Source organism: Diospyros lotus, chromosome 8, assembly GCF_014633365.1.
Source record: "Diospyros lotus cultivar Yz01 chromosome 8, ASM1463336v1, whole genome shotgun sequence".
Classification (NCBI taxonomy): domain Eukaryota; kingdom Viridiplantae; phylum Streptophyta; class Magnoliopsida; order Ericales; family Ebenaceae; genus Diospyros; species Diospyros lotus.
This window is the reverse complement of record NC_068345.1, coordinates 32,133,273-32,156,972: the sequence shown is the minus strand read 5'-3', so window position 1 is coordinate 32,156,972 and position 23,700 is coordinate 32,133,273. Positions and strand designations below refer to the sequence as shown.

Sequence of the window (23,700 nt, the reverse complement as noted above, 5' to 3'; positions counted from 1 at the left end):
ATTTTTGAGACAAAATTATCTTTTCAGATTTATTGCCAAAAACCCCCTAATATTATACTACTTGATTAAAAATTTAAATATACTACTTTATTTTGGTATATAATATATTATTATCTATATATAATAAAAATAAAAATACATAATATATATTATATTACATATTTTATTTTGCTGGAATTATGCTGATCTAATCTTGATCCTAGAATATTCTAGGATCAGTGTTTTATGTAAATAATATGTAAATATAGAAAGTTAATAGTGGTAAGATGCTGTCATTTATTTCCTTATTTCTTTGCTAATAATCCTCTCCTTAAAGGATGTTGTACACATTCATTAGTATGAAATTAAGACATTTCTGGGCCTAATTTCTAAGTTGGTATCAGAGCAGTAATTTAGGGATTGAATCACAGCCATTCACTGTGAAACCCTAGACTACCCATCAATCCCAGCCGTTGACCCAAGATATGTTGGCCACCGCTGCCTCTCAATTGGTTGTCGTCCCTTTGCAAAAGTTGGAAGCTAGATATTGTAGCCGACTAAGGAAGACGAATAGCCGTCGGAGACAGTTGCTAGAGCAACTGTTGTCGTCAACGAAGACGCCACGGACCTGCTTGTTGTTGTATCAGACTGTATTTCCGATCTCAGATCCATCGGCGCCATCCCCAAACACTGCTGACCGCATTCCTAGACGCCACCAATCGCTTGCGGTCTTTGTGTTGTGATTGCCGTTCGCCATCAGCCATTGGTTGCCATCTCCCAGCGTCGCCACCTCCCAACGTCACTGCAGCCACTTCTCTATTTTTTTGTCAACCAGTTTTTTCTTCCTGAGCCATGTCCGAAGTCACCTCGGGAACCACTGCACCCTCTGTTGCTGCTGTCCCAACCAAACTGCCAGCGACCTAGCCAACCCATTCTGTCCAAATCACCACTATTCGCTTAAATGGTGATAATTTTCTTTGTTGGTCTCAATTAGTCCGGATGTATATTCATGGGCAAGGGAAAATTGGCTATCTTACCAGGGACAAGAAGGAACCTGCAACGGATGACCCATCCCATTCCATTTGGGATGCTGAAAACTCAATGGTAATGACATGGCTGGTCAACTCCATGGATGAAGATATCAGTTCCAATTATATGTGCTATTCTACTACAAAGGAATTGTGGGATAATGTAAATCAAATGTACTCTAACCTGGGAAACCAATCACAGGTCTTTGAATTGACTCTGAAATTGGGAGAGGTCCGACAAGGAGATGATTTAGTAACAAAGTACTTCCATTCTTTGAAGCGATTGTGGGAAGATCTTGATCTCTTCAACACATATGAGCAATGTTATTAAAGGCGCACCTTGATACCAGGCACAAGCCTGGCGCCTAGCAACAAATTAGGTAGGCGAGATCTGCCCAGGCTTGCCTAGGCGCACCCAGGCCCTCAGGTGCAACCTTGAGCTTAGGCATGCCAAGGTTGTGCTTGGTTTATTTTAGTTTAATTTTAGTATTAGTTTTTAGATTTTAAGAAAATATTAAATTGGAATTGATTTCTTGCTATATTTTAATCAAATCTGATCCTAATTCAAATTATACTTAAATAAACTAGCTTCCATTCTTGGTTCTAGCCTCCCCTCTTCTCGGTTCTAGCATGTATACATTACAAAATATTTACATTTCTTTAGTTTAAGTAAATGTCTACATTTTCTTTAATTTATATTTTACCTTCCATTTACTTTAATACATAAATATAAATAAGAAAGTACCCCCATTTGGATTCAATAAAAATATCTAAACAATCAAAATCCATAACAATAAGAAAATAGAATTTTGGTTTTTGTATAAACTTGGGATTTAGCGATTTTACCACCCCAAAATACATACCTACTATTTCTTGAAAATTTCATTAAAAATCATTTTAACAACAATGAATATTAGCTATCAAAATACCTGGGATATAGTTTTTCAAAATAAAAACATTTTTTTATATGTCTCCTTATAATGCGCTAATCTTCCAGATTTAGAAAAATAGCATTTTTCAAAATGAAAACATTTTCTTGATTGTGGACTTGTAGTGTTTATTAATTGTAGACTTGTAGTGTTTATGTGTTTTTTTAGAACTTTGCATGATGATTGGTACTTGTTTGAGTTTGAGTATTATCTCTTTGTTTTTCTTAAGATGGTCTTTAGAGTGGTATTGTTGTTGACATGTTGTGAATCTTGGAGGAATAAAAAATTTAAAATGTCATCCAACACTATTGATCCTAATCTTGATAGAAGCTCTGTTGGTAGAAGAAAAGATTTAGCATGGAAATATCATAGTTAGCATATGTTGAATTTTATATTTTTTTTATAACATGCTTGTTAAAATATTATTAGAAGTTATGACCTATTTTATACATTTTTCTTCAATTAGGACATATTTTTATTTTATTTTTCTTTATTAATTTACGCCTAGTTCCACCAGGCTCGCGCCTCGCCTTATGCCTCAGGCTCCAAGACCCTTGTGCGCCTTAGTGTGCCTTGGGCCTTTAATAACACTGTAGATGAGTGGAAATCTACAGATGATTGCAACCACCACAAAAAACTCATTGAAGATAGCCGTATTTACAAGTTCCTTGCTAGTCTTAATATCGAGTTCGATGAAGTGCGAGGACGAATCATTGGCCGGTCTCCCCTTCCTCCTATTAGTGATGTATTTGCCGAAGTTAGAAGAGAAGAAAGCAGAAGGAGTGTCGTGCTAGGAAAAGACCACTGGCGAGTCACTTGAAAATTCTGCTTTAATTGCTAATGCTGCTTCCTACAAGGCTGCAAATTACCAATGTAAAAGCGATGAGCGGCCTCGGATCTGGTGTGACCATTGCAACAAGCCACGCCATACTCGCGAGACTTGTTGGAAAATTCATGGAAAATCTGCCAATTGGAAAAGCAGTAAGCAAGGAGAAAAGAGCAACCGTGGGATCCCTATTGCCAATGGGGTTGATACTGGTCCCTTCAACAAAGAGAAAATTGATCAACTTTTGCAGCTGTTAAAATCCAATTCCTCATCTGGTATTCCTAGTGTTTCCTTGGCGCACACAGGTAGAAAACCTAATGCCCTTTCTTGTCTTCATTTCTCTCCATGGGTTATAGATTTCGGAGCCTCCGATCATATGACTAGTTCTTCTCATTTCTTTAATACCTATACTCCTTGCTCCGGAAATGAAAAAATCAGAATCGTCGATGGTAGTCTTTCACCTATTGCAGGCAAATGACTTATTAAACTGACTGAGAATATTAATCTCACTTCTATCCTTCATGTTCCTAACTTAGCATGCAATCTTTTTTCAGTTAGTAAACTGTGCAAAGATTCTAACTGTCGTGCTACTTTCTTTGATTGGGCGTGTTAGGATGATTGAAGGTCTTTACTATTTTATTGATATCTTTGTCAGTAATAAAAAAGCTCAGAGCTTTAGTAGTACTAGTTCAATTCTTGTTCTAGACACAATTATGCTATAGCATCTTAGACTAGGCCATCATAGTTTTGCCTATTTGAAACGTTTATTTCCTGAATTGTTTAAAGGAATTGATTATTCACTTTTTCAATGTGACGGTTGCATCTTGACAAAAAATCATTGTTCTATATATGTACCAAAATCCTACCAAACATCCAAACCTTTTTATATAATTCATAGTGATGTTTCGGGACCATCTAAAATTTCTACTTTCTCTGGCAAATGGTGGTATGTTACCTTTATTGACGATCATACACGTCTGTGTTAGATTTATTTGATGCACAAAAAATCTAAAGTAGAATACTTATTCATAATTTTTTACACTATGGTTGAAAATCAATTTCAAACCAAAATTGGTATTTTACACTTTCATAATGGCATCGAGTATTTTAATGAGCACTTGGGGTTTTTTTTTTTTTGAAAGAAAAAGGTATTCACCATACATCTACTTGTCAGAATACTCCTCAACAGAATGGTATTGTTGAACGTAAAAACAGGCATTTACTCGAAGTCGCACGTGCCATAATGTTTTCTATGCATATTCCAAAATATTTATGGGGTGAAGTTGTTTTGACGGCATCCTATTTGATAAACAGGATGTCCACTAAAGTGTTAAAGTACAAAACACCTCTTGAGTGCCTAAAAGAAGTTTTTCCCAACACGGTTACATTCGGATCTTCCTATCAAAGTTTTTGAGTGTACTGTATATGTTCATATCCCTAATCAATTTCGTTCCAAACTTGATCCCAGGGCTGTCAAATGTGTTTTTTTTGGGTTATGCCTCACATAAAAAAGGCTATAAGTGTTATGATCCTCTCACAAACAAAATCCATATCAGTATGGATGTTTTGTTTTTTGAAAAACCACCATATTTTACCCAAAATTCTCTTTAGGGGGAGACACATGAAGTTGAAGAAAATTTTTGGGATGTTTCTGTCCCACTTCCAAATGCAATATGTCCTACTCAAGAACCACATATTTCTGATAATGGTCACTTAGGAGATTTTGGTTCTTTGGTGCCAAGTAAAGGAGTTTCTCGTGTAGGGGGAGAAGTATTACAAATCGATTATCACGATCTAAATTCTGAGCTTCAGGTTTATATTAGGTAGAGATCTCATCAAAGAAACAAAAACTTAAATGTCAACTTTGCCCAAAACCAATATGAAAACTCGAGCAATGGCACTGTAAGTTCAAGAAATCTCATCTCAACGTCTAATTTACTTCCTTCAATTGTACCCTATAGTTCCCCAGTTGATTCTTCAACTATTATCGATTAGTCTCCTACTATTATTGATCTTGATGTTTCTATAGCAATTAGGAAAGGTGTCAGAAGTTGCACTAAACATCCTATTGCTAAATATATCTCTTACCACAGACTATCAAAAACTCATAAAGCTTTCACATCTAGGATTTCACATTTGTTTGTTCCAAGGAATATATAAGAAGCTTTGAATGATCTGAATTGCAAATTAGTAGTCATAGAGGAGATGAATGCTCTAAGGCAAAGTGGCACTTGGGAGATAGTTTGCCTGCCCAAAGGCAAGAAAATAGTAGGGTGTAAATGGGTGTTTACAATAAAGTGTAAGGCTGATAGGAATGTTGATAGGTACGAAGCCAAATTGGTGGCTAAAGGTTTCACCCAGACTTATGGGATTGATTATTAGGAGACCTTTGCTCCTGTTGCTAAAATAAACTCTATCAGAGTTCTATTATCTCTTGCCGTAAATTCAGATTGGCCTCTACACCAGCTTGATGTAAAAAATGCGTTTCTTAATGGTGATCTTGAAGATGAGGTTTTCATGAGTTTGCCTCCGGGATTCGAAAAGAAACTTGGGAGCGGCAAAGTATGTAGACTGAAGAAATCCCTATACGGTCTTATACAGTCACCGAGAGCATGGTTTGAACGCTTTGGAAAGGCAACTGCAAATTATGGCTTCCTTTAAAGTTAGGTAGATCACACTATATTTTATAAACACTCAAAAGATGGTAAAGTTACAATTTTCATTGTTTATGTTGACGACATTATTTTAACTGGTGATGATAAGACAGAGTTAGCAACCCTCAAAAAGAAATTTTCAAAGGAGTTCCAAATTAAGGACTTGCGAATTCTAAAATATTTTATTGGAATGGAGTTTACAACATCCAAAAAAGATATTTTCATCAATCAGATAAAATATGTACTTGATCTTCTTGGAGAAACAGGTTTACTCGGTTGCAGAGTGTCGGAGACTCCCATTGAGCCTAATGTGAAATTACAGGCTGCCAAAGCTGAAGAAGTGAAGAACAGGGAATGTTGTACACATTCATTAGTATGAAATGAAGACATTTTTGGGTCTAATTTCTAAGTTATTTATACATAACATATAATGTTATTATATTATAACATATATTATATGTAGAAGTTTATAATATAAGAATTAAATCACATACAAATGATATATTATATCATAATATATTTAATATATTTTTTATTATATATTACAAAAATAAAATATATAATATATATTATTTTTGACCTTATTTTGGATTATCAATACTTAATAAATATCTCTTAAGAACATAATATTTCATTTTACGTCATAGGGGTATTTTTGAATTTTTAAGTATTTTCCATGCAAAGTGTTGAAAACACCAAACACAATAATGTTACTTTTTTAGGATTTTAATTCATACTTTCCCATGATTACCAATCACAAGAGTCTTAGGTTGAGTTCTCTTTGTTGTTTTCAAGTCATTTTTAGTTTTCGATTTTCTAAAATAATAAAAACGCGTTCTCTTTATTGTTTTTAAAAATATATTTTTGAAAACAAAAAAAAAAATTGTAAAGAAAACTGAAAATAACTTTTTGTTATTTTAAGTATTTTCATCCAAAACAAACTCTAAACTCAAAACACATTTATTTATTTATTTATTCATAATTTATTATTATAATGGAAAAAAAATATTACAAAATTCATTAACTTTAAAATGTATATATTTTTTTAATAATATATTAACATTAAATATTTCTGATTTACTGAATAATCAAATTTATTGAATAAAATATTATTAAAAAATTATTTTTAAAATTTCAAAGAGAATGCATTTTCTAATTTTCTGTTTTGAAAAATAGTTTTTCAAAATGCCAAAAAAAACACGTCTTTAATTTTCTAAAAACAGATTACTAAAATAGAAAATTGAAAATGAATTTAAAACTCAAAACTGAAAATTGAAAAACAAAGAGAACGCAGCCTTACTTTCCCATGGATGTCATCTTGGAGAAAATAAAAGTTAGGACGCATCAAACAACATCTATATGGGAAAAAATAAAGGTAAAAGATGAATTTCTTGCAAGACTAAATGCAAAAAAAAAAAAAAATGATGATATGATTTGTGGCCTGTTAAGACCCTAGGATGTATAATAACTTACAGTAGGGTTGAGCGTAGCAGATTATCCCTTAGGAGGAGTAGTTAATTATGTTAAGTTGTTAGCAATAGTTATTTTGCTTCTTGTATTTTTTGTTAAGCTGTTGAAGTAGCTATATAAAGCTACTAGGGCTATTGAAGATGGATTATTTAGAAATATATTAATTGAGTCTTCTGATTTTATCTCTCCAAACTCTCTTTCCCTCTCGGATCTGTCTCTTTCTCTCCCTCAACTTCTCTTCCTCTCTTTCTTAGTCCCAAGTCTCTCTGATTCTTTCTCCATTCTCCCTCTCAATCTCTCTGTTTCTTCTGCCTCCTTCTATTTTTCCCTCTCTTTCTCTAATTCTGCCCTAATTCTTTCTAAAATTTGTCTTAATTCTCTGCTGAAACCCTAGGCGAACCCTAGGATCCTAACAAGTTGATATCAGAGTAGTCAATTCTTGGCTCTGATTCGGGAAGTTTTAACAATTGACCAAGGCAATTTTTAAAAATGTTTCAAACATATTTGCTATAAGCTCGACGATACGCGTTGTTAATACTCAGGTGCATTTGAGTTGCAAGTCAGTGCAACTAAGTCCGACGAGCCAGGCGAATTTCTCAAGTAAATTCTTGAGAAGCTGCAACAGAGTCGATTGCGAAGTTGGAAGCGGTTTCATAAATGACTGCAGTGATCGATTCTCAATTTCGACGACTTTTGTTGGTTGCATCAAAGTCAATCAACATAACAGGCGAATTCAAGCAGTCGATCGCAAACTTGGAAGGTGAAGTAGGAGGTGGTCTCTCAGCTATGAATTTTGATAATTCTCAGCTCAGAATTGTAGGCGAAGCAAAGAAAGTGATTCTGACAATCGACGATTCTCAACTGTTGTGATTCTGATAGTTGCCTAGGTATTTTGATCATTCAGTGACTATTATAGTAGGTGAGTTGGGAGGTGGAATCAGATCTATTGCCTAGTAGCTAATTTCGATCGAGAATTAAAGGTCGTTAATTGGTAAGGTGATCGATTCTAAGAGGTGGATTCACAGTAGCCAATACTTGGCTACTATAGTGGGCTTTGATGAGTTCTCGCGATCGAGACAGCAAAGCAAGGTCAGCTTATTCTGGCGAACCAGGTGTTTAAGATAGATTAGGTTACATGCAACAGAGTGCAACAATAGTCGACTCAGAATTGAAGTGAAGCGGAGCAGTTGATCAGAAATTCTTGTTCGACTTTTGAAGGCAAGCAGGTTAGGCGATTTTGACGGTGACTCCAACAACTCCTAGAGCAGTTCCAGTTGATCAAAATTTGCAGACGAGTAGGCTAAGCAATTCCGACTAGAAGTCTAACGACTCATAGAAGCAAGTTCTGAAGCAGATTCAGTTTGTTCTATGACCCTCGACTTTGCGTACTCTTGATTTAGGTTCGACTGATTGAAGGCGGAACAACAAATTGATTTGTGGTTGTTTTTCGAGATTGTTGCAAGTGCATTCAGGAAGGCGACCTCAGTTGTGGAGACAGACGATCAAAGTAGATCCAACGAAGCTAATTCAGTAGAGTCGATCTATTCTTAGTTGTGAATTCCAATAATTCTTAGCCGTTGACGTTAGTTAGGTCTTGAAGGTGAGACAAAGCCAGTGATTTGTGACTATAAGAGACGATGGAAAATAAGTTTGATAATGTGAATGGTTGAATGCGCGAGGAAGTAGGCAGTGTGATACGCGAAGAGGTGCAGGAGTTTTTCATAATGTTGTCTAAGATGTATCAATTTAGTATTCTAGGTAAATTCTTCTATAAGTCAGGAGGAGATGTTTCATATGACTATCTCAGAAGTTCTAATCAAGATATGATTGGTTCAAACAATCAATCATTAGGATTGAACGACCGTAACATAGAACTCTTAGAGGAGAAAATTGTTGAAAGTGAGCCTCTAGAATATTCTGGTGAACAGAAAGAAAAAAATGTTGCTGAATTACCTACATTGGATCAGGAAGTTCCGATTGAAAAATCAGTCAATGGTGTAGGAAGTTGGTGCTGGAGCCCTCTCGCAGGATTCTGATTTACAGGAATCTAAGGAACAAACTAAAGTGAACCAGTTAATGGTAACTCAAGATTTCAGAGATAAAGAGAGATTGGACAAGGCGATCCGTGTACCACATTTTACAATTGCAAGAAGCTGATGATTTAGTTGATATGCAGGCTATAAATCAGATTGGGGATGAGAACTGCGATGAAGATAGCTTTCATGCATCTGACATTCTGGACAGGAATATTGATTCATCAAATAATTCCGGCTATAAATCACATCAGGGATGAAAGTCGTGATGGAGGCCATGTTTCAGCCATTGAGGAACCTGTAGGACTTTCTCATCTCTTCCTATGCAATTAGGATGTTCGGCCAGGAATGGCAGTTGCAGGAAGAGTCACTGCAACACCATTGGAGAAGGGTGTACAGTCATTGGAGGAGACATTCGAGGACTTGTTAGAGAAGTTGTTGATTAACATCAACCAAATGTTCTACTGAATGGACGAAAGGCTGATTCAGTTTGCAAGAATTTGAAGGTCAGACCAGTGGATCTTTATACAAGGTCCACTACAGAATTGGATCTGGAAATTCGAGATGACTATCTCGGTTGTCTTTATCATGAGAAGGTTGATTCAGATGCTGGAGTTGATGTGGATGGAGATATATTGACAGCTGACACTGCAGATGAAGGCAGTTTGCCTATTGCAAATATTATTGGAACTCCACTGAAGGAGAATTCTGTTGACATGAATTCAGTTATAGTTGTTACGCAACCAGAAGAGCTAATACATCAAGATGTGCCTAATGAAGGAACGACAGTTGCAGGACTCCCATCAACTATATACCCACACCATCATCATCCCCTAAAACCCTCCACTGGAATACACATACTTTCAAAAGAGCGCATCACAGGTTTGGACTGGCTTCCCTCTTGTTAGTCAGGTTCCAAATCTCCAGTGATGGCTAGCCCTTACTACAAGCATCTCACATGCCTACTCTCCTTGGAGATGACAAAATCATGTAGTCTTAATCCTGCACCAAAATTCTCTGGCTAGCAACTAAATTGCTGCATTTTCTTTCCAGGTTAGACACTGAATATGGCATTAAAGGGTGGATTTCTTCAAAACTTGAACGTTATTATGTTGTTCCTTTAGCAACTGGAAAACAGGTAGTGAAAACACTATAAACAGCAACTGAAAAACAGGTACTTAAAACACTATTAATCTTTTATTCCAAATGGAAAATTTCAATTCTGATGAACCTTGTCTTGTGACTTTTAATTATCATCTGGAAGCTTTATTTTACATTCATCTCTTTTAATGCTATTAGGAGCTACAAGAATTTAGCCTTGTTCTTTTCTTTTTTTTTTTAAACCTGAATAAAAATGCGTCAAATACTAGCATAAGCAAAAGATGAGCGTAGCGGATATGAGGATGTTAAGATGGATGTGTGGTCATACAAGAAAAGATAAAATTAGAAATGAGGTTATTCGTAATAAGGTAGGAGTAGTGCCAATCGAAGAGAAGATGAGAGAGACTAGACTAAGATTGTTTGGTCATGTGAGAAGGAGACCAAGAGACGCTCATGTGAGGAGAGTTGATGAAATAGAACAATTAGTCAAAAAAAGAGGTAGAGGTAGACCCAAGAAGACTTTGGGAGAGACATTAAAGTTTGATATGAAGTGTATGAACCTAAATGAAGATATGACAAAAGACAAAAATACATGGAAGTCTAGAATTCATGTAGCCGACCCCACATAGTGGGATAAAAGTTGGATATATTGTTGTTGTTGTTGTACCCTGAATAAAAATGCATCGGAAGTTGAGTGAGGAAAAAAAGAGGTACAGGTCTGACTATCAAAGAGGTGTATGTGTGGAGGGAGAGGGAGGGTAGTTTAATAATATTTCAAAGTGCCCCATGCCATTATGTTTCCTGTTCCACATGCCATTATGCCTTATTAAATTATAATGAGTTGCAGACCAGAAGAAGATAAAAAGTTAATGGCTTTTTTATTTTTCATCTTTTTGTTGAGTTCATATGTTATGCAATAATAGCATAATGGTTATCAGTATATTGTTCTTATCATACTTTTACTAATGGGAGGTAAATAATTTTACATCCTAAAACAAGACTAGCTGATCTAGGCTGCTGCAAAAGCCTAAAACAGCATCAGAAAAGCAGATCTCGACTCATGTAATGAGGAGGTTTACTGAATATTAGCTTCATGTTTCTTATCTTGGTCATATACTCTGCCTGGTGAAGTACATAACTAAAATCACTGACATCCCATTCTAGTGATGAATCTGTCTCAATATTTCAAGCTGTATGCACGGTACACATTTCTGCTAATTGTTAAGTTCCCCTTGTTACTTGTGATAGAAAGTTTTTCCTTCATTATAACGTATCAAAAACATTGTGACATTATTGTGGACCAATCTCTCATGTGGTGTTGTGGGACTACAGATATAGTGTTGGCAATAATGTGATGATTAATGTTTGAATTTATCATGAGTGTATGTTTATATCTTCATAGAAGTTGCATCTCATGCATTGTTCTATGTTATTGTAGTATTCACGCAATGTGAGTCAGACTCGTTGGATAATTGATGATGAGAGAATGGGAGAAGCATCTGTTGAGGTGCTACCTAATGATCCAGCTTTTGTATTGTTGTTCTTTTTGATATAATGTTGGCATAACTACTGGAATAAACTAACAGTCTAAAGTGCTTACTGTATAGGAGATAATTGCCTGCAACATCCTTCCTATATGTCGGGGCGATAGTTACAAGTTCCATGCTGCTGGTAGAGAAGACATTGATGTAATAAGAATCTGATTTCCTAAAAGTTAGTTGTATTATTGAATGAATGTTACTTTCTGAATGTTGAAACTGCTTTTTCCAGGTCCGCATGTTAGGCTCAGGTCGCCCTTTCTTAGTTGAGATTCAAAATGCACGCCATGTTCCTTCCGAGATGTCCATAAAAGAAATAGAAGGGAAAATAAATAGCCTGGAAAAGAAGCTGGTAAACTTAATTACAAATGCATATATGTGTTGCTTTCTTTAATCTTGTAACATCTATATTTCAGCAGCACCAAAACATTTTGCTACCAGGTTAGAGTAAAAAATATCAAGGTCTTGGGTAGCCAGGGATGGAGCCTGATGCGTGAAGGAGAAGCAGAGAAACAGGTTCAATTTCAGATTCTCTTCATGTCTTATAAAGATTGATTGTCAAACATAACATGCAATGTCATTATTTTTTTGTCCCGTTCGTCATCCAGAAGCAATATGTTGCACTTGTTTGGATTTCACAGTCACTTGAGAATGATGACTTGAAGACCCTATCTTCACTAAAGGACATGGTGAGCTGTTATGCAATCTCTCTCTCTCTCTCTCTCTCTCTCTCACGCAACCAAAAAATAACATTGCTTTTAGTTCCTGATACCTATTTGATAGTCTACATATTACTTGTTGGAACACAAAACCCTTTCTTGATCTAGGGCCAGCTTTGGGTTTTTAGGTTTTATTCCTAGAAGATCATGTATTCTTATTAGTATTGAAATTTCTATATTTATTGCAAAATGTATTTTCCGATGATACAACCCATAGCAAAGAGAACAATATATAGGCCAAGGAAAGAACAAAATAAGAAAGTTACTAAATCTCTTCTTCGATGATACAACCCATAGCAAAGAAAACAATATATAGGCCAAGGAAAGAACAAATTAAGAAAGCTACTAAATCTCTAATTTGGGAAATAATTTGAAAGAGGAATCAACTATGAAAAGAAACAATGCCAAAGGAAATATCGAAAATCCTTTCCGATTTGATTTTGATGTTGCTAATCTTCCAACACTCTCCCTCAAACTAGTGAATAGAAGTCTATCATTCCTAGCTTGCTAACATTTGCTTTAAAGTCTGGCTTTGGCTGGGCTTTTGTAAAGAGGTCAACTTCCTGTTGCTTTGTTGGAACATAGTGCAAGGTGAATATCCCACTGTCGATCTCTGACTTGATAAAGTTTTTGTCAATCCTCACGTGTTTTATCCTGTTATGTTGAATAGGATTATGAACTATGCTGATAGCAAATTTACTATCACTGTATAGTTTCATAGGCTCTTCCATTGAAATAAATAGGTCTTGCAGCAACCTACTACAACAACATATCCAGCCTTTATCCCACTATGTGGGGTCGGCTACATGAATTCTAGACTTCCATGTATTTCTATCTTTTGTCATATCTTCATTGAGATCCATACACTTCATATCAAACTTTAATGTCTCCCTCAAAGTCTTCTTAGGTTTGCCTCTACCTCTTTTTTTGATTAATTGTTCCATTTCATCAACTCTCCTCACAGGAGCGTCTCTTGGTCTCCTTCTCACATGACCAAACCATCTTAGTCTAGTCTCTCTCATCTTCTCCTCTATTAGCACTACTCCTATCTTATTATGAATAACTTCATTTCTAATTTTATCTTTTCTTGTATGGCCGCACATCCATTTTAACATCCTCATCTCCGCTACACTCGTCTTTTGCTCATGTTGGTATTTAACTACCCAACATTCTGAGCCGTACAACAAAACTGGTCTTATAGCTGTCCTATATAATTTTCCTTTCAATTTTAATGGGATTTTACCATCACATAACACCCCCGATGCATTTCTCCATTTTAACCAACCTGCCTTAATTCTCTGTGTGACATCCTCGTGAATTTCTCCATCTTTTTGAATCACTAATCCCAAATATCGAAAATGGTCTTTTCTTTGTAAGATTTGGTCTTCCAATTTTATTATAACATCCTCCACTCTTGCATTCTTACTAAGTTTACATTCCATATATTATGTTTTCTTTCTGCTTAATTTAAATCCCTTAGATTCTAAATTGTTTCTCCATAACTCAAGCTTAGTGTTCACTCCTTCTTTTGTTTCATCCACCAACACTATGTCGTCTGCAAATAACATACACCATGGCACCTCTGTCTGAATATCTTTAGTGAGTTCATCCATTACTAAAGCAAATAAGTATGGACTTAGTGCAGAACCTTGATGCAATCCTATTGTAATTTTAAATGGTTCAGTATCCCCTCCGCATGTTCTGACCCTTGTCTCTGCACCATGATACATGTCCTTAAGGGCTTGTATATAGGCTATTCGGACTCCTTTCTTCTCTAAAACCCTCCATAATACTTCTCTAGGGACTCTATCATAGGCCTTTTCTAGATCTATAAACACCATATGTAGGTCCTTCTGATGATCCCGATATCTTTCCATTAGGCGCCTCAGTAGGTATATAGTTTCCATTGTTGACCTACCGAGCATGAAACCAAACTGATTTTCTGAGACCTCTATTTCTTTTCTGAGCCTCTGCTCTATTACTCTCGCCCAGAGTTTCATGGTATGACTCATTAACTTAATTCCTCTGTAATTTTCACAGTTTTGAACATCTCCCTTGTTCTTATATATAGGGACCAAAGTACTCTTCTTCCACTCATCTAGCATCTTTTTTGATTTAAGAATCGCGTTAAGTAATTTCGTTAGCCAGGAGATACCCTCTTCTCCCATACATTTTCATGCTTCTATTGGTATATTATCCGATCCCACCGCCTTATGATTTTTCATCTTTTTTAATGCTTGCCTTATTTCATTTGGACTTATGCGTCGATAAAATATATAGCTCACGTTCCCTTCGGAGTTACTAAGATGTCTCAACCTAACTCTTGTGTTGCCATCATCATTGAATAATTTTGTGAAATACTCCTTCCATCTCTCCTTAATCGCTCCCTCATTCACTAATACATTTTGATTTTCATCTTTTATGCATTTCACTTGATTTAAATCCCTTGTTTTTCTCTCTCTTGCTTTAGCTAATTTATATATATCCCTTTCTCCATCTTTTGTATCAAGTCGTTTATATAGATTCTCTTATGCTTTTAACCTTGCTTCACTAACAACTTTTTTTGCAGCAACCTACTAATCCAGATTAATTCACACCCCTTAAGCAATTGCCCTGTATTCAGTCTTAACGCTACTTCTTGCAACTATTGTTTGTTTCTTGCTTCTTTAGGTCACCACATTTCCCCATACTCTTTGTGCAATACCCAATAGTGGATTTCGTGTTTTCAACTGAACCAGCCTAATCTGCATCTATATAGCACTCAACACCTCATTAGTCATTCTTCCTAAATGGTAAACCCTTTCCGGGAGTACTCTTTAGGTAGTGAAGAATCTGACTCACTACTCCTAAATGTCTCTTTGTAGGAGCATGCATGAATTGACTCACCACATTGACGTTATAAGTAATATCGGGCTAGCGTGTGACGTATCACCCACCACCCTTTTGCTTCCGGCTGCCCGAGATTGGACCTTTGACATCTGTTTAGCCCATCCCTGGTGTCTAAATTCTTGTGTTCAACATGCCTTCATTGCACAAGGTTCCTGCCACACTGCCAATTTTCCTTGCTCTTCCACCACAACTATTCTTCCCTGTTCCTATTACTGCCAAACCATTATATCAATTGGATCAGAAACTCCTACAGCCTGCTTTGTGTCATTTCTCCTTGGCAGCCATGTCAGAAACCTTGGACAGACGCTCCTCCACTCCAATCATCACCACTGGGGAAGGAATTTCAGCGGATCAATCCTCCTTTCCTGGTGACTTACCAATAGTTCATCAGTCCTATCGATTGGATGGTCGGAATTTCCTTCAATGGTCTCAGTTGATCAAGACTCTACTCAAAGGACGAGGGAAAGGCAGTCATCTCACCGACAATTCCCTAGCAGAAGAAGATCCCATCTTTTAACGCTTGGGATGTTGAAGATTCACACATCATGTCATGGCTGTGGAGTGCAATGCAGCCTGAAATCAGCCAGAACTTTATGGTCCTCAACAATGCCTGAGAGATTTGGGAGACTATTCAGCAGACTTACTCAAAGGTCAAAGATGCCTTAGTGATCTTTGATGTTAAAACAAAGATTAATGCTGCAAAACAAGGTTAATTGTCTGTCACCGAGTATTACAATATGATGAGAGGCCTATGGTTAGAGCTTGACCAATATCAAGCTATTAAGATGGTATGCAAAGAAGACAATGCCACTCTCAACCGAATCCTTGAAAGAGACCAAATAGTGGAGTTTCTAGTAGGCCTAAATCCCGAGTTTGATCAAGTTCGTATACAAGTTCTTGGTAAAGATAATCTGCCTAATTTAAATGAGGTGTTTGCTATTGTGAGGAGTGAAGAAAATAGGAGAGGTGCTATGCTTAGTGGATCTATCATGGTAGGGTCAACACTCCTATCCAATACTAAGGAAGGAGTAGGAGGAAAAACATGGAAACCACCGGCAGCCCGAACCAAGGCTTCTGGACGTGAAGGACAGTGGTGCACTTACTGCAATAAGTCCCGGCACACCAGAGAGACGTGCTTCAATTTACATGGGAAGGAAGCGGTTCTCAGCTGAATTGGTGGGTTTTGGAATATGAGGACTCTAAGGTAATCCACAAAACTATCTACTAAGCTATCTTTCAAACAAGGAGCAAGAGAAAGAATAAAAAAAGGAAGAAATAACCAATTTTGAAGCAGATCTCAACCAGCTCAATAAAGAGGAGATAAACAGGTTGAAAGAATTCCTAAAGACCATCCAAGATGGAGGTGCATCCTGCTCTATTGCACAAGAAGGTAAACAAGTGTATTTTACTCCTTTTTTAGTCTCCAATACTGATAGGAATAACACATGGATCTTGGATTCAGGAGCTACTAACCATATGACACCCAATTTTCATATTTTTGAGACCCATGAGCCTTTTGAAACAACCAAACGAATCACTATTGCCAATGGGACCTCCATTCCCATTAAAGGAAAAGGCAAAGTGAGTTTTGGCCCATATTTATCAATAAATCAAGTACTCTATGTACCAGATTTAACCCTAAGCCTTATCTCCATAAAACAACTCACAAAAGATCTGAATTGCAATGTTGTTTTCTCTCCATATGGGTGTAAATTTCAGGCCATGAACACGGGGAGTATGATTGGTGTGGCTAAAGAGCAACATGAGCTGTACATCCTACAAGGGAGGAGTTTTTTTGCCCAAAAAGACAACCTGCAGGCAGCCTACTCAACCCAAAATTCAGCATCTGATCGAGCTACAATTTGGTTTCACCATCTCTGTCTAGGTCATCCTCCTTTTAGTCTATTGAACGGAATGTTCCCTACTTTATTTAAAACTCTTGATTCTAGCAACTTTCAATGCGATGTGTGTGTTATGGCAAAACATCATAGATCTTCTTATCCCATTAGCAATAAACTTTCATCAAAGCCATTTTCTTTAATTCATTTAGATGTTTGGGGTCCTTCAAAAATACCAAACTATTTAGGGGCAAAGTGGTTTGTTTTTTTTATAGATGATTGCATCGGAATGTGTTGGATTTTTCTTTTAAAAGATAAGGCTAGCATTGGGACTGTTCTGCCCTATTTTTGCAAAATGATCCACACTCAATTTGGAACTCTAATTAAAAAATTTAGAACAAGTAATGCAAAGGATTATTTCAATGCTCACTTACATCATTTTTTCCAAAATGCGGATAGTCCATGAATCTTTATGCATAGACACTTCACAACAAAATGGAGTGCCTGAAAAGAAGATGAGACATCTCCTTAATGTCACTCGAGCCCTTCTTCATTATCACAATGTTCCTAAATATCTATGGGGGGAGGCTGTTTTGATAGCCACTTATGTAATTAATAGGGTCTCATCCAAGGTTCTTAATAATCAAAATCCATTCCAATGTCTAACTGATTTTTACCCAGACCTAAAGTTGCATTCTCCTTTGCCTTTCAAAGTTTTTGGATGTATATGCTTTGTTCACATACCTAAGATTCATCAAGACAAACTAGACCTTAGAGCAAAAAGGTGTGTGTTCATCGGATATTCTTCAACCCAAAAGGGTTATAAGTGTTACAACCCTGCTTCATGAAAAATCTATGTTTCTAAAGACGTAACCTTCGTTGAGTCTCAACCCTTCCTTGACTCTCAGCCTAAGGGGGAGGATAATCAATTTGAAACCAATTTGGACAGCCTGTTCTCCCTTCCAGAAATAACTACCGATGCTGTCCATCAACTCTCGAAGCCATCCCAACCTTCATCTCCTCCTCAATTCACTCCATTAACAACCCCTTGACTTCATCCAATGGAGCCTGAACCAGTAAACCAGCAGCTGTATTCTTCTGATAGGTACAAAGGATCCCCCTGTGTACAAGAGAAGACGACCTAGTGATGGTCCACAACCCACACCAATTGCAGCCCCTAATTCAAGCATGGAAGAACACATACTTGGAGAAACAAATACAAACCAACTAGAACTAGAATTTACTAATTTGGATCTTCCAATTACAATCTGAAAAGGAGTCAAAAATTGCACTAAACATCCCTTAGCCAATTTCCTATCCTATCATCATCTTTCTCCTACTCACAGAAGCTTCTTAACATCTCTAGATTCTATTGTTATTCCAAAATCAGTGGAGGAGGCACTAAAGGATCCAAATTGAAAGGAAGCCATATTAGAAGAGATGAGGGCTTTGCACAAGAACCAAACATGGGAATTAGTGTCTCAACTCAAGGAAGTTAGACCTGTGGGTTGCAGGTGGATCTTCAATCTAAAGTATAAAGCTGATGGTACCCTTGAAAGATACAAGACATGATTAGTTGCCAAGAGCTACACTCAATCTTATGGGATTGATTACCTTGAGACCTTTGCCCAATAGCCAAGATGACAACTGTTCGAGTACTCATATCATTAGCAGCTAATCTAGGGTGGAAGTTACAACAATTGGATGTTAAAAATGCATTTTTACATGGGGATTTAAAGGAAGAGGTGTTCCTGGAATTACTTCCAGATTTTTCACAGAACAAAGCAGAGTAGGTGTGCAGATTGAAGAAGGTATTATATGGACTCAAGCAATCTCCACAAGCCTGGTTTGGGCGATTTTCGATAGCAATGAATACTATGGGGTACCATCAAAGCCGAGTGGATCACACTCTCTTCATCAAACATACAGGAAATACGATAATCGCTTTATTGGTTTATGTTGATATTGTTGTGACAGGTAATGATGAAGCTAAACAAGAAGGCTTAAAACAAAAGCTTGCTAAGGAATTCGAAATTAAGGACCTTGGAAGACTAAAATACTTCTTAGGGATTGAGGTAGCCTACTCCAAAACAGGGATATTCCTATCTCAGCATAAGTATACACTTGACTTATTGGCTGAGACCGATCTGCTAGGAGGAAAAGGAGCACAGATTCCAATAGATCCAAACACCAAGTTGCTGGAAAATCAATGTAGAGAAGCAATAGATAAAGGGCAGTTCCAAAGATTGGTGGGTAAGTTGATATACCTCTCACATACTAGGCTAGATATAGCATTTGGAGTCAGCCTAGTAAGTCAATTCATGCATAGCCCCAATGAGGAACACATGCAAGCAGTAAAAAGAATTCTTCATTATCTAAAGGCTACACCAGGAAAAGGTATACTGTTTGCACCAGGAGCTAATCTAAAGGTTCAAGGTTGCACAGATGTAGATTATGGAGGTTGTCTAGTGGATAGATGGTCCACAATTGGATATTTTGTGTTCTTAGGAGGTAATTTGGTGTCTTGGAGGAGTAAAAAACAAGGGGTTGATCAAGTGTTGAGGCTGAATTCATGGCTATGGCCCTTGGTGTGTGTGAACTTTTATGGCTAAAGATAATTCTTGAAGACTTGAAGATTCAAATACAACACCCCATTGAGCTATTATGTGATAATCAATCAACAATAAATATTGCTCATAACCCGGTACACCATGACCGAACCAAACACATTGAGATTGACAAGCATTTTATTAAAGAAAAATTGGAATCTGGATTGCTACACATCTCCTATGTTTCATCTAATCAACAAGTGGCAGACATCCTTACTAAAGGATTGCCCATTAAGTGCTTTGAGGAGCTAGTAAACAAGGTAGGAATGGTAGATATCTATTCACCAGTTTGAGGGAGAGTGTTAAAGAATAAAGAAGTCTTTCAAGACAAGAAGACTTGGAGATAATTAGAGTTTAGTGTTTTATTTATCTATTTTGTCTTTTATTTTATCTTTTTGTTTTATCTCTTTGTTGTAAGCTTAAATAGTGTTGTAATCTAGTCCTAGATATAAGGAAATCTAGATAATAAGGGATGTAATCTAGGAGAATTCTTAGGGTATCTCTTGTATAAATATTTTTGCTCATATCAATAAAATCATACGGGAATACCACTTCCCTTTCTCTTTTTCTTTCTACAATTTATTGTGTATCATCCCTAGTAATCACCATATTATCTACATAGACAATAAGAATGGTCCTTTTTACTCATCTTTAGAGCTTTTTACAAAGAGAGTATGGTCAACCTAACTTTGAATGTAACCAAATTGCTTCATAGCTGTATTGAATCGAGTAAACCACACTATGGGAGATTGCTTCAGTCCATACAATAATTTTCTCAGTTTACACACCATGCCTGCTCTATCCTCTTCGAACCCAAGAAGGAATCTCATATGTACCTCTTCTTCCAAATTTCTATTTAGAAATGCATTCTTTGCATCCATCTGGTGTAAATCCCAATTTAGATTGGCAGTGAGAGAGATAAGGTGTAACACCCCACTACCACGGGCATGTTATAACTTAGGAAATTTTGACTATTTTTTTTTTTTAATAATTCATCATGATATAATTTCAAAATTTCCCTACTACCTGCCTATCATTAGCTTACTTACTCTGTATATGTTAGGCTAGGTAATCATCAATGGCGGAAGCAAGAATCGAACCTCAACATACTTCAAACATTAATAATATTACATCATTGTCTCAACGAAATTAGTAACACAAGATTACTCGACAATAGTACTTAAGTCCTTCATCATAACATGAAACATGACATCAGTTTTTTTTAATTTTTTTTTTTCCAACATAACTTGAAAACATAACATATCATAACTTAAAGCATAACATAGCACGACTGATACATGATCAGGTCCTTATACAAGAATTAAATACAGGAATTAACTTCATAATGTCTTGCGTCTTTACAGTTCATCCACTTCCATGTCTTCGCTGCAAACTTCATCTAGAACGTTTGAATGTTCCAGGGGCAACGCCCACATTAGATGATGAATCATCTAAGTAAGAGTACATCATAATGTATATGTATGCATGTAATGCACATAACATCATAACTCTCATGTTTGGGTCGACTGCACCTTAAGATTACCCGCCATTTTTCCAGTCTCCTTGTCAGACCGGGGTGTATGGATGTACCCTTGGCAAAGTAACGGAGCCAGTACCTAATCCCAAACCCATGCAACGTATGACCATGAATCTCATCATACTTATATACATATTTCATAAATCAATACATGTAAATGCAATCTACATGACATACTTATATCAAGGCATGACAACATGATAAAATTATTTATATAAAATCAGGTTTTTTTTTTTTTTTTTTTGTGGAACCACTTATAAGCCATTTTCATGAACTAAATTCAGTTGAATAGTGCCACTTATCTTGTAAAAAGATAATTTTGCCCTTAGCATAATTTTGCTTCAAAATTCGCGTCGGACTTCCAATTGTACTCAATTATGAACCTTGACGTACCTTGGCATCATAATTACTTAAGAAAATCATATTTCTAATTTTTCTCTAATTTTTCTAATTTTTCTAATTTTTTCAATTTCCTCCTATTATTTCCTCGAGATTATGAAATAAATACTTTCTCATAAAATTTTTTCAATTTCTCTTCACAATAATTCCTAAAACAATATTCCTAAACCCCAGAAATTTTCTCATAATTTTAAAATCCATGTTCTATTTATTTCTCATTTTCCTTTGATTTTCAAGCATCTATTGCCTCAAAAAATCCATAATTAATACTAATCATACATTTCTCTTCCAATTTCACCATCAAAAATTCTAAAATATCATTCTAATATTTCTGGAATTTTTAAAGAAATCTTTTGAAGATAACTTACCTTCCCGCGAAGTGATTTGGTATTCTTCTATATTGCGATGAAGCCCTGGTTTGCGTATCCAATAACGCCTTTTGCCACAAATTTTCACACGAACTACTAAAACCAACCTATAGGATTTTTCTAGAAATTCTTGGTATTTTTCTCTATAATCTTTCTTTCTCTTTCTCAAATCTCTCTTACTCTCAAATTCTTCTTTCTTACAACCTTCTCTTTCTAATTCAAGTCCTCCAACCTTTCAAGTTTCCTTTATTTATAGAGGTTGAATTAAGTTTAATATAATTGTAGTGATTCACTATCTTTTATTATTTTATTATTTTTTAAAATTATTTTCCACTAAATCTCACTCATAATCTTTAATTATTTGTTCATACACTACTTTATCTTCCACATTTCTCCATTAATTCACCCATTATCTTTGATTATTTGGCCACACTCTACTTTGTCTCCCACATTTCTCCATTAATTCATCATTTATCTTTGATTATTTGTCCACACCATATTTTGTCTCCCATATTTCTCCATTAATTCACCCATTATCTTTGATTATTTGATCACACCATATTTTGTCTCCCACATTTCTCCATTAATTCACCCATTATCTTCGATTATTTGTCCACACTCTACTTTGTCTCCACATTTCTCTATTATTTTATCCACTATCTTTAATTTTTTTTTTTACTTTAATTATTTTTCAACTAAATCTTATTTTGAATGGACTATTCTTTCATTTAGTCCATAAATTTAAGCCCATTTACTTAGTCTTTCATTTCTCAACTTAGCCCACTAACTATAAGTCATTTACTTAATCTTTTTTTTTTCAATTTAGCCCACTAATTCTAAGCTCATTTACCTAACATTTCTTTTTTTTTTTTTGTTTTTAACTTAACCTCTTAACTCTAAGCCCATTTACTTAACATTTTATTTTTTCAAGTTAGCCCACTAACTCTAAGCCCATTAGTTTCCTCAATTATAATTTCTAATGGATGTCAAAAGAAATATTTTAAATACAAAAATTAATTACTATTATTTTCAAAATACTAGGATATTACATAAGGACTCTTATAGAATTCAACTTGGCAACAGGAGCAAATGTTTCCTCGTAGTCTATACAATAGGTCTGAATGTATCCCTGAGTAACCAATCTTACCTTGTATCTGTCTATATTTCCATCAGCATTCAGTTTGTGGTAAAGATCCATTTACACCCCACGGCCTTCTTCCCATCTAGTAGAGGAACAATGTCCCAAGTTTATTTCTCATTTAGTGTTGTCATTTCCTCTATTACGGCTGCCTTCCACTTTTGATCCTGAAGATCTTCATGTACATTGTTAGGAATCTTTGCACGTTCTAGTTTTGACGTGAATGCCCTAAATTTCGAAGAAAGTTTAGGGTAAGTAAGATAGCTAGGTATGGGGTACTGATTACAAGACATTAATCCTTTCCTTAGGGCAATAGGCATGTCAAGATCATCAACTATACACTTACCTTCCCCAAGCTATGCGTCTTCCACTGGATTTGGCTCTGGGTCTGATGGTATGCTTTGTTGAGGAACTCATGGTCTCCTAGAGTAGACTATAAGCTCCTCTTGAGATGATTTTCCAACTTCTCCCTCTTGACCAATCACCATTTTGGGATCAATTTCAAATTGTTGGACAAAGAGGTCTTGGTATGTGGGATTAGGCAACAGAAGAGAAATTGGAAGAGAGACAGATGGATCCCAATGATGATCTTCGACTGAGTTCTCCCCATGAAGAGAAGCATTGAAGAAGAAAGGTTGATTTACT

General features: G+C 36.0%; 1 protein-coding gene across 7 annotated transcripts in view; it reads left to right on the top strand.

Moving 5' to 3' along the window:
- LOC127808451 (uncharacterized) overlaps nucleotides 1–23,700 on the top strand; it is a 64,968-nt gene that overhangs the window by 28,889 nt on the left and 12,379 nt on the right. For 4 of the 7 annotated variants that reach the window (XM_052346996.1, XM_052346993.1, XM_052346998.1 and 1 more), the window contains exons 7-11: nucleotides 11,459–11,527; nucleotides 11,628–11,708; nucleotides 11,791–11,910; nucleotides 12,000–12,074; nucleotides 12,167–12,247. In XM_052346996.1, coding sequence (XP_052202956.1) covers nucleotides 11,459–11,527; nucleotides 11,628–11,708; nucleotides 11,791–11,910; nucleotides 12,000–12,074; nucleotides 12,167–12,247 — 426 coding nt within the window. The remainder of the gene's footprint in view (nucleotides 1–11,458; nucleotides 11,528–11,627; nucleotides 11,709–11,790; nucleotides 11,911–11,999; nucleotides 12,075–12,166; nucleotides 12,248–23,700) is intronic. The other 3 variants (XM_052346994.1, XM_052346999.1, XM_052346995.1) reach the window with 2 other exon arrangements.